This window comes from Gorilla gorilla, chromosome 15, assembly GCF_029281585.2.
Source record: "Gorilla gorilla gorilla isolate KB3781 chromosome 15, NHGRI_mGorGor1-v2.1_pri, whole genome shotgun sequence".
NCBI classification, from domain to species: Eukaryota; Metazoa; Chordata; class Mammalia; order Primates; family Hominidae; genus Gorilla; species Gorilla gorilla.
Genome location: NC_073239.2, coordinates 110,550,239 through 110,562,439, shown reverse-complemented (window position 1 = coordinate 110,562,439; position 12,201 = coordinate 110,550,239). Strand labels below are relative to the sequence as shown.

The following is a 12,201-nucleotide window of genomic DNA, read 5'->3' as shown; positions in this document are numbered from 1 at the left end:
ATCAATACACAATTGTCCAGGGAGAGAAGAAATGGTAATCAGAGGATGAGAGATGAAACTGAGATCATGAAGAGGTTGCAGTTATTGGCAAATAATAAGGTCTGCAATGTGACCATGGGTGTGAGCAGCTGAGCTAAGGTGGAGGATAAAAAAACAATCGCTGGAGAAGATGCATTCAAGGAAACCAAGTGTCATCTACACTAATATTAAAATCCACACGAATTAAGACAGGAATAATTTAGGAAAGAATAAGAAGGGCCATGAATCAAATTTGTCAACAAGTGAGGAAGAGCCAGGGTTCGTGATGATGCAGCAATGCAAGTAGTGGGTGCCGTGATCTGAGGGTATGCAGCTCAGAGAGGGGGTTTCTAGAGACAAGAAGGGAAGGGTCTGAAAGGGGCACTGTGGAGCAAGGAAGATGCTGCCCCTGGCCAAGTCCAGTGACATGGGCTGTAGGGAAAGCAATGTCCTCAGGGAAAGCTGGGCTTCCATTAGACTCAGAAGGTAAGGGAAATAGAGGAGAATGTGTGTGAGGGATTTTGCTCATCAAGGACCATGAATTTCCTAGGACACAGGGGAAGGGTTTCAGGAGTCAGGGTAACGAAGGAGAAAGCTTCAGAACAGAAGGTATGCAAGGCCTTGTGGAGCTCTGAGTGAGGGATATGGAGGACGACCCAGTACTCTAGGGACTGACGTAAACAGAGTGAAGTGCACAGTGAGATTAGTCCTGGACTCCTGGCAGTTAGCGGGGGCAAGGCTGTGCGTTTGGGAGGGTTTGGAGGGGCAAGTGTATGGGCCTCCCTCACTCCTGATGATGGACGCAGGAAAGTCTGGGGACGCCTGGGTCATGCTCTGAGCACACGGGACTCCTTCCCATGCCCAGCAAGGAGGGGCAGAAGAGATCAGATCAGAGTCAGTGGGAGGCAAAGCCTTATGGAGACATACAATTATGATGACAGTAAAATAATATTATGCCATTTTAAAGACATGTTATAACTATCATGTATTTTTCCCCTGTTCTGTTAACAAATAATTTCCTCCCTGGTAGTCTGGGGAACAATCAAACATAAGGGTGAATAAAGAAGCCAACACAGCTGCACACACAAACCTGCACGCTAGAACCTACATACAACCTACACATCACAGAGACTCACCCTGTAGACCTCAGCTTCGTATGCACCAGCCCTATAGACCTCTATCATTTCTAGGTCAATGCCCTCCTCCTTCCATGTGCAACCATGTTCCTGGCCCCAAACAATAAAAAGGTGTCCCAGTTTCCCTGAAAGCCTTCTTAACTTCTTAAACTTTCTTGTTATGAACAAGGACCGTTTTTTCCCTGCCTGGCTGGAGCATGACCCTTTCCGAACACGCCAATGTTCATTCAACAGATTTTTACAGCGCGTTTTTGAGGTAGACAGCTCTGTCCTAGGAGCTAGAGGGCAGCTAGAAACCTCTGGAAATGCCTGGGGCAAATAAAAAAGCCGACTGCATTCCCTTAGAAGTGGCTTTTGTGTGGAACAGCGGGAAAACGTGACTAGAATCAGGCACTGCTTCTGTCTGGCCATGTGACCTGGTGCATCCCCTCCTCTAAGCCTCGGTATCTTCCTGTATAATATGAGGGGCTAGGCTAGAGGTCTTTAAGACCTTCACCAGTTTTTAACATTCCACAGTCTATGTATCTACTAAAATAATCATCCCTAGCCAATTCCATTTTTTCTAAAGTCCCATTAACTTTTTTATTTTATTTTATTTTTTTAGACGGAGTCTCACTCTGTCACCAGGCTGGAGTGCAGTGGCACGATCTCACCTCACTGTAACCTCCGCCTCCCAGGTTCAAGCAATTCCCCTGCCTCAGCCTCCTGAGTAGCTGGGATGATAGGCGTGCGCCACCACGCCCAACTAATTTTTGTATTCTTAGTAGAGACGGGGTTTCACTATGTTGGCCAGGATGGTCTTGATCTCTTGATCTCATGATCTGCCCGCCTCAGCCTCCCAAAATGCTGGGATTACAGGCATGAACCACTATGCCCAGCCCCATTAACTTTTTTTAAAAGATCTGAACTAAGAAATGAAGATGGGTTCTGATCAGTGTTGCGGTAACATTACAGAAGACTGTTATAGGATGAGGTGGATCATGGGCTTGCCATCTCTTTCAAGTTATCTTTCTTAGAAACAATGCCTCCAAGCAAACACAAGAAATGGCCCTGAGGCAGGAAACCCATGGGCTGTGATAACTCCATCACCAAGTGATGACCATGGGTTAGGGTCTAGGCTGTAACTGGTATTTTTTGGTTTCTGATATTTGGTTAGTATCTACAATCAGCTGTATGCCCTGTAAATGATTATACAGTCAATTCTTAATCATTCTAGGGCACTCTTTGCTTTATTTTAGCCTTCACATTGGTTCCTTCTTTGGACTATATCATAGCTCACTAGCACAGGGCAGAGAAAAAAAGAAAGCAAAGAGTTCAAGTTAATGACTTTTGCTGTTTGAGGAAGGCTGAGATGATACCTGGATTATCCTGATACAAATTAACCAATGCATCTCATTGCCAAGGGTGGTCAAGAATTGACTGCAGAGTTTAAAACAACAAAAACAGAAACATTTATGGAGCCAGTAGAACCACATCTGCATCCAACATTGTCCATTAAACAGGAAGGATTCAGAGTGACTGAGAAGCCATTATAATGTCACACCCTGACATTATAAGAGTTTGAGTCTGATGCATATTCAGTGCCGGTACCCTATCAAACAAGATGCACAAACTTAAAGTTAAGGCTGAGAGAAAGAAGAGAGGCGAGCTTACCTGGATCTTTCTGTTCTCCCAGTTTGTCTAGAATGTTGAAGGAGATGTCGAGGTACTCTCTCTGGATAGCACTGACAGCAATCTTCCTCTGCTTCCTCTGCCTGGGAACAATCTGAATCTTAAATTCGGATTCCTCAGCTCCATCCTCTTCCACCTTCCTTTCATGATTCTGTTCTGTATCAGATTCTGCACTGGTATCAGGCTTCTCACTTTCTGTGGGGTTCTCTGCATCTTCGGGAACTTTGAGGAGGACGGTTTTTGCCCCTGAACTTGGCATTAGCTCCCCAGGCTTCTCCCCCTCAGTGCCCGGGTCAGGGTGATCATCCAGTGACATCTCGGGGAGAGCAAACGACTTCTGAAGGAGGTCTCGTTTTTGCTTCAGCGTCAGTGGGCTACCGCAGGAGAACTCTGGCAGCTCCTCTGGCTTTGAGGATCCTTCGGCGTCCATAGGGTCTTCCAGAGTGATGAGGGCAGAGTCAGTGTTCCCTGCTGACTGATTATTTCCTGAGTCCTTAGAAGAAAAGTCTTTGGAACAATCCTCCACACTTACTTGTACAAGCGGAGTTGTGCTCAGGCTGAGGACGGAGGGATGGCTGGGGACGGAGGGAGAAGAGGCAGCATTTTTACCGGAGGGGCCGTCATCGCCTTGGTTCATCGTCTCCTCTTCTTCGTCACTCTCGACTATTCTGAGAGGGGGAAGAGGCTCAAATACAAGAGAGTCGCTGTCGGAGGTTGAGAGTATAGAGTGTTTTTCAGGCCCCGAGGTTGAATCTGAGGATAGATCTATCAGATCTAAATCCTCTTTAGGAGCAGGCTTTACCGGCGAGTCAACTTTCACCTCGAAAGTCTCCATACAGTTTAACCTAACCTCTGGTATGACAGGCCTTCGAGCATCTGGAAACCCTTCCATAGCTGGGTTCTCGGGGATTTCACTATTGTCAGGCCTCGTAGCAGAGTTCTGTCTAGAACGTCCAGGGTCGTTTGGTCTTTGTGCGATATAGGCAGCTTGGGTCGGAGGCTTCTCTATGTCACACCGATCTATGCACGACTTCCTACGATGTTCGTCTAATGTAAACAAAAGCGAGTCTGCATTCCCTATATCAAGAGATTTTTGTTTGAAAGAGCGTAGCTTTTTTTTCGGAATGCTTTCTTCTCTCACACAGTGGAGAAGGCTGTCTTGTAATGCACCCGTCTCTCTATATTCAGCCAGTTCTATTTCACCTGATCAAAACAGAAAAAGCTAGTACTATTTTACTTGGAGATTTCACCATTTTTTCCCCTCATCCTTGGGCATACAATTGCCATAAATCATCATCACAATCCCAGCTCCACCAGGAGGGAAAACGAACTTTCTGGCCAAGTTTTTGTAAGGTTCGTTCTAATTTCAAAAACTGGAAAATTTACGAATGAAAGAAACCAAAATGGCAGTTTAAGATCTGATTTCCAAAATCGGGCTTCGGGATAATTCCTCAGCTCTGTTCATTTGTGCAAAGGAGAGGGGATCATTTTTTGGCTGAGGCAGATCTAGGAAACTGTATTCAAATCGTGTGGAAGAGAAGCAAACATTTTGCAACAAATCAAATCAAGCAATGGCTCTCAAAGACGATCATGACATTAATGATGTATCTGTCGATTCACGTATATATATAAATGTGTATATATATATACTGTTTGTGCATACATATATATAAATCAACGGTATTAAAATGTGTAGTAACATAATAAAATTAAGATTTCACCCCAAACAAACGGTAGAGTACAACATTTCTGCATAAAATTACTAAGAGAAAAAATTCATACTTCTCTGAACATTCATCTCAACCGGCTGATATTTCACCATTTTGCTGCCGCCTATTCTTTTCAATCTTGCAAAAAAAGTTTGAGACTCTTTATTGCAGGGTCCAGTAGGTGTATCATGAATATCAGATTCATCAAAAACACTATCTTCTTCTAATTGGGGAGAGAAAGTCAAAATTACACTTAAGAGGTTATTCTCTCTTAGGCTGTGTCTACACAAGCATTTCAATGAAAGCATTACGGAACAAGGTCTGGGGTAGTTTCTGCACCAGCCCAAGTCTAGCCATGGGTTGGTATTTCATCCAGGCATCAAATTCTCCATCTATTGGACAGAGCAAGCTGTTACAAGATTGCCCATCACTTTTCACATGACAATTGGCAGCATTTTTAAAGAGAGGCTTCTTGAGAGTCCAATAGCGCCTTTTTGCGAAACTTTTCCAGTGCGCTTAACACCAGATGACACACAGATGTCAGCTACTTTTTCCAGGAGCCTGTGACACTGCTTGGACTTGCCTGCTTTGCGTGGATTTTCAGGCTGATTTGGCAAAAGGAAATTAAACAAAATGAGTGGATCTTGGGCTTTCCAAAAAAGAAAAAAAAAATCTGCCTTTCTGGGATTTGGTAACTGGCATAGACACAGCCTAACAGTACATGCACCTTATACGGTGTGAATGCAAAATACTGTACTCTACATTTGATAATGAGACACGCAACACACAGAAAAAGCTTAGAAAAGCCACTTGTCATCTCAAAAGCTCCACGAATGATTATGGACTGAAAGAGTAAACAAAGGAAAAAGAAAACAGAAAATAACATTTCCTCCTATTAAAGTAAGACTCTTCTCTGAGGAGTTTACCACGTGTAACTATTATGGATCTCATGAATCCCAGAAAGAATCTTTGACACTTATGATCCCTAATCCTACATAAACAAACCGGTCACTTCGAGTGCCTATTGAACTTGTTTCTACATCCTCCCTTCTATACCCATGTGGCCAATTTAAATCCAAGATAAACCCCAAAATATGTTAATGAGGAAAGAGTTGATATGTTGAAACCCATAAAGTTTACTTAACCAATTTTCTTCTTTCGTCCTTTTGAAAGGCCAAAGCCACGTACAAAGTGGCAACACAAAAGGCTACTAAAATGCATTTAATAGCATCACAAATGAGTTTACCTACTATTCAAGTTGAATATCACTGAACTCATAATGTTTGGCCTGTATTTACATCTACCTATATGACAAATGAGACTCAGGTGCGATTATGATTATTCAAGGTTTTTTTTAGCATAAGGGCAGTATATACATCAAGTTTTAAGGACTGACCCTGTTCTAATGCACAAAATTCTACAAGTAAATGAAACTTGAAGTAGTAAATTTTAGATGAAATAACCATACTAAACTTTTTAATTAAACAAAAATAAATGTTAATCAAAATGAATTTGTTTTTAAACCCAGTGAACTTCCACAAAGATGGGAATGCCTATCAAATTCCCATGTTTCTGGGGAAATGCAACACAATAATCTGTTTTACTTCTCTATTTCCTTTTTGGAAAAATATCCTTCGAAAAATGCAGTTTTTCCAACCAATAGTTACGTGACTTGCATTACATAACTTTGAAACAATTTTCAAAATGCATTGAACAATCAAGACTGAAAGACCACAAGATGGCGCCTCCCATCCACAAAGGTTCATCAGGGTTTGGCCCAAACACTAAGCCCACGCTGAAAACATCCATAGCTTAACAGATCTCCCCAATTTGCCAGAGACTAAACCCTAAACTGGTAGACAAGATATTTTTTAGGAGGGATCTGAATGGTACCAGAACTTAAAGAACCTAGTTCTCGAGTTCCGTCTGTAGCCAAACTAGATTTTTGGAACTTTCAGCAATAACAAACAGAGGAACACTGGTACAATTTATACTTTTGAGGTATCTCCAGAGCAGTCCTACTAAAACAGACTCTACTAACCTCATAAAGGGTCACTGGACACTTGGTTTTCTCCAAAGACTAGATTAAATGATGTCAATTTAAAATCTAGTCAGCCGTGACTTATACTAAAAACTAAAAATATACACCCTGGTTCTTCGTGTCTCACCTGAAAACAGGCTGCAATTTTACTCTAGCTAAAGTTGCATTCTACTGCCCCCTTTTAGAAAAAGGTAGCAATAGAAAAAGTGTTGATAATGGAGATAGCTTACACCTATGCAGCAAAAATGTTTCATTTCCCTTGCCTTGAATCACTTTGTATTAAATTAAAAGTCTAGGAAAAAGCACTTCAGCAAACCTAGACTCCATTGAAACTCTATGAGCACAAAGACCAGGGCAAACTAGAGACCTACAAAGAATGGCTCCACTGTGTGCCAACCAAGACTTATTTTATAGCCCCAAAACGAGATGCTTCTAACACGTAAGAAAAGGCTTACAAAGGCTCCTGATTCAAACAGCAGAAAATATTTTACAAAATATTATTTCTTACGATACAGGCTTTGGAAGCACATCATTTATTCCTCTTGAATGCTCAATTTCAAAGTTAAAGCAGCAACATTCATGGAAAGTTGGAAAATTAAGAAAGTGATTTTTTTTTTTACTCCAGAATGATATCTGGGAACACTCTTCTATCTCCTAAGAAAACATTGTCCAGAAATCTATTATGTATTGAAGCTAGGTTTGGGATAGAATTTAGATATGTACCTTTTTCTTTTTCGCTGTATCTGCTTATGTTACTGTTGTCACTGTACAAAGGTCCTGCTGTGGCATGGGGCTTGCAGCTATGATACTGCGCATTGAGTGTATTGACTGTTATGTGAATCAGATGCAGCAGGATCTTGCTGATATCACAGTCTCGGTATGGATACTGCCCAATGAAACGAGAGAGAAAAAGATAAATGGTTATTTTAGAGGGTAAGCTTTTCCACCTGATCTTGCTGGATACTTTTTGCAGTATCTCTTGGGGATAAATATATATATGAGAGAGAGAGAGAAGTAGAAACAAATTCTGCTCATGACCTTATTTATTTGTTTAGTTAGAGACAGGGTCTCACTCTGTCGCCCAGGTTGGAGTGCTGTGGCGTGATCATAGCTCACTGCAGCCTCAACCTACCGGACTCAGGTGATCCTCCCACCTCAGCCTCCCAAGTAGGTGGGACCAGGCACGTGCAACCATGCTTGGCTAATTTTTTGTAGAGATGGGATTTCGCCATGTTGCTCAGGCTGGGCTCAAACTCCCAGAGTCAGGCAACCTACCCACCTTGGCCTCCCATAAGTGCTGGGATTACAGGAGTGAGCCACCACGCCCTCCCCCATGGCCTTATTTTTACAAGGGATCATATTCATTTCCTCCTTCACCAAACCACTGACAGCAATGCATGCCAGTTCATAGTTACATTTCTTTTCAAGAAAATTATCTGGCATAAACATTTAGTGGATGAATACAATTTCAGATATCTTTTGTTTTCTGAAATAATAATTAATACTTAGACAAAATACAAGACTGAGTATAAACAGAGGTTCTTGATCAGTAGCCTACCATTTATCATGCTTTGTTTTAAACATTTCTAGAGCATATATTAACAGGGCCTCCCATTTCTATTTTCATTTCAATAGCTCTTTGGTTCTTAACAGTAATTGCATATCCTGATCTTCCTTCTGAAGGTCAAACTTCTATTCTACAAAATTTTCAACTAAAGACTCAGGTGTTCTCCTAATGCCATATGCTCTCTAAGAGAACTATTGCATCCAAAACAGCAGTGACCACCCAGCTCACCTTGTAAAGGATGACAAGCAAGGCCTTCAACCACATCTGCCGGATGTGAGGCTTTAGGGACCAGAGGGAGCAACGAGGCGGCTGTTGGAAATAATGCCGGAGTTGAGGACAAGAGCAGTATTTGAGCACCTGAACCACTAAGGGGAGAAGGTGTTTTCCCAAGTTAATGTTATAGTCCATAACCTGAAATAGAAAAAATATTAATAACTGATGGAAAACTACAAAGAACACTCAGAAGTCAAAAGGAAAAATTTGAGCCATCCCAGTGGTTAAAAGTTTTAACAGGCAAAATATTTAACAGGCATCCCACAGAATATTAAAAGTAATGGCTAGTACGCAAGAAGGAGGAAAAGTCCAATCTCACAAAAAATTTTTGAAACCTGTAAATGAAAATAGTTTTAGTCTAATTAATTATTTGTTTCAGTACCTATTGAAAATAAAATTTTGTCCATTCAACTATTAACCAGAGTTAAACTAGACAATGAAGAAACCTAGTATTGGTAACCACCTGCAGAAATGGGAATTCCTAGACGACCGGCAATACTTGGTTCAATCTGAACCAAGTATTATACCAACCAAACTTGATACAATCTTTCAGGAGAACAATTTAGTAATATATATTCAGGAATAAGAAAAAGCATATGCCAGGTGCAGTGGCTCATGCCTGCAATCCCAGCACTTTAGGAGGCCGAGGCAGATAGATTGCTTGAGCCCAAGAGTATGCTCAGGCAACACGGCGAAACCCTGTCTCTACCAAAAATACAATAAGTTAATTCGGTGTGGTGGCACACACCTATAGTCCTAGCTACTCGGGAGGTTGAGCTGGGAGGATCCTCTGAGCCTGGGAGGTCGAGGCTGCAGTGAGCCATGATCACACCACTGCACTCCAGCCTGGGCTACCAGTGTGAGACCCTGTCTCAAAAAAAAAAAAAAAAAAAAAGGAAAAAAGAAAGAAAGAAAAAGCACATACCCTCTAATACAGCCATTAAATATATCCCAAAGACATAATCAGACAAGTGTTCCAAAATGTATGTATAAAGAAATTCAACATGGCTTTGTTTATAGTCACCCCAAACTGAAAACAACCTCCATATTCAATAATATGGGATTAGATAAACAAAATACTGTTTGTATAACTACAGAAAACTATGTAGCCACTATACAGAATATGATACAAATTTATTTACATGATATAAACTTCATAATTTTAGGTTTAAAAAGGTTGCACCAAAATCTCAGAAATCACCACTAAAGAACTTAACCATGTAAGCAAACACCACCTGTTCGCCAAAAACCCATTGAAATAAAAAAATTTTTAAAAGGTGGCATATATATCAGTATGTATAATATGAACTTATTATTGTAAAAATGCACGGACATACATATGTGAGTATGAAATTATGTATGTGTATAAATTTGGAGAGAGCAATATATGCCAAAATGTTAGGAAGTTATTTTTGACACGGGTTTTCTGGAGTTATACAAACCCCATATAAAAATTTAATTTTTAATTTTTAGCTTATATTTCTTTTTTTCTTTTCTTCTTTTCTTTTTTTTTTTTTTTTTTTTTTTGAGATGGAGTCTCACTCTGTCGCCCAGGCTGGAGTTTAGTGGTGCAATCTTGGCTCACTGCAACTCTACCTCCCAGGTTCCAGCGATTCACCTGCCTCAGTCTCCCATGGAGCTGGGACTACAGGCACACGGCACCACACCCAGCTAATTTTTGTATTTTTAGTAGAGACAGGGTTTCACCATATTGGCCAGGCAGGTTTCGAACTCCTGACCTCGTGATCCTCCCACCTCGGCCTACCAAAGTGCTGGGATTACAGGCATGAGCCACCATGCCCAGCCTTGATTTTAGCTTATATTTCTAAAGTAGACATGCATAATGTGGATTTAGAGGGTGGGGAGAAGAGGGAGGGAGGCTTTGGTATCTGAAACAGTGACAGCTGAGAAAAAGCGGTGATCCATCCAGTTATCAGCATCAGCACAGGACGACTACACGCACATTGCTCTCACGTTGCTCATCTTTGTTCATTATGTTACAATCTATTTGAGCTAATAGACAATAACAGCAATCATCTATTGAGTTCCTACCATGAGACAGGCATTGATCAAGGTGCTTTGCAATATGTTTTCTCTAATCTATCAAAAAAGGAAATCTGTGTACCAATAAGCAAGCAAGCAGAGAGTGCCTAAGCCCTAGCAACTAATAACAGAGGTGGAGCTGAAATTCATATCCACATCTCTGTAGCCCCAAGTCCTCTATCTTTGCAGATTGGTGCAGCTGTTCTGGAGAGTGAGATTTGTAGCACTGACCAAATTAGGCATACATTTACCCTACCACCCAGCAATTCTTCTGGATCCATCTCCCTAAGGAATTCTCACATTGGCTGATATGGTGTGTATACAAAGATGCTTATTACTGAACTGTTTGGGGTAGTGAGGCATTGGGAGCAATATGAGTCCATCACTAGGGGAATGGATGAGTAAAGTATGGTGTCTGTCCACCATGGCATGCAATACAGCAGTTAGAAGTAGCAGATGCACATGAAAAAGCCAGTGATCATGGTGTGGCATAAAGTTAAGTTGTATGATTAATTCAACTCTCTCCACCTGAAGCCAAAAAAGGAAGAGGATTTAAAAAAAAAAAAAAACACACACACACACACACAAACAGTGGCCGGGCGCCGTGGCTCATGCCTGTAATTCTAGCACTTTGGGAGGCCAAGGTGGGTGGATCACTTGAGGCCAGGAGCTCAAGACCAGCCTGACCAACATGGTGAAACCTCGTCTCTACTAAAAATACAAAAAAATTAGCTGAGCGTGGTGGCGGGCGCCTGTGATCCCAGCTATTCCGGAGGCTGAAGCAGGAGAATGGCCTGAACCCAGGAGGCGGAGCTTGCAGTGAGCCGAGATTGCGCCACTGCACTCCAGCCTGGCGACACAGCGAGACTCCGTCTCAAAATAAATAAATAAATAAATAAATAAATAAATAAATAAATAAAAATAAAACCACACAAACAAAAAAGCCTATATTCTCTTATTGTTTAATGGGTACAGAGTTTCAGTTTAGGATGATAAAAAAGTTCTGAGGATGGATGCTTGTGATGGTTACACAATAACATAAAATTACTCAATGCCACTGAACTGTACACTTAAAACTGTTAAAATTGCAAATTGTACGTACATTTTACAAAAGGAAAAAAATCTCCCACGCTCCTTTGATGATACCAGGCTACCAATTCTTTTTTTTTTTTTTTTACTGTGCATGAAAATGTTTGATAAAATGGCAATTTTAATAGATAAATGTAAATTTGAGTGTGTAATACCAAATGGAAAGTAGCTGAAACACACAGAGAAGACAAGGCTTTACGTAGCTCCAAATTTAGCTGTTTTACACCAAATAAAGTATTGGAACATGTGAATATTAGAACCTCCTTTTAACTGGAAAGATTTCTTCAGTAAGATACAATTGAAATTAATATAAACTAAAATTATAATTTCTAACATAGAATTAACAAACCAAATTTAAGTATTTTTGGTTAGTAATTGAAAAAAAATAAGCACAGTGATCTAGAAACCAAATATACTGGCCGGGCTTAGTGGCTCACGCCTGTAATCCCAGCACTTTGGGAGGCCGAGATGGGTGGATCACGAGGTCAGCAGATCGAGACCATCCTGGCTAACACGATGAAACCCCATCTCTACTAAAAATATAAAAAATTAGCTGGGCGTGGTGGCAGGCGCCTTTAGTCCCAGCTATTTGGGAGGCTGAGGCAGGAGAATGGCGTGAACCCGGGAAGCGGAGCTTGCAGCGAGCTGAGATCA

At 41.2% G+C, this 12,201-nt stretch overlaps 1 protein-coding gene across 12 annotated transcripts in view; it reads right to left on the bottom strand.

Moving 5' to 3' along the window:
* The window catches only part of UNC79 (unc-79 homolog, NALCN channel complex subunit), a 277,012-nt gene that overhangs the window by 82,073 nt on the left and 182,738 nt on the right, over window positions 1–12,201 (bottom strand). For 6 of the 12 annotated variants that reach the window (XM_055361283.2, XM_055361282.2, XM_063698138.1 and 3 more), the window contains 4 exons: window positions 8,371–8,553; window positions 7,299–7,461; window positions 4,608–4,757; window positions 2,808–4,028 (listed from right to left, as the gene is read on the bottom strand). In XM_055361283.2, the coding sequence (XP_055217258.2) occupies window positions 2,808–4,028; window positions 4,608–4,757; window positions 7,299–7,461; window positions 8,371–8,553 (1,717 nt within the window). The remainder of the gene's footprint in view (window positions 1–2,807; window positions 4,029–4,607; window positions 4,758–7,298; window positions 7,462–8,370; window positions 8,554–12,201) is intronic. The other 6 variants (XM_063698139.1, XM_063698142.1, XM_063698144.1 and 3 more) reach the window with 3 other exon arrangements.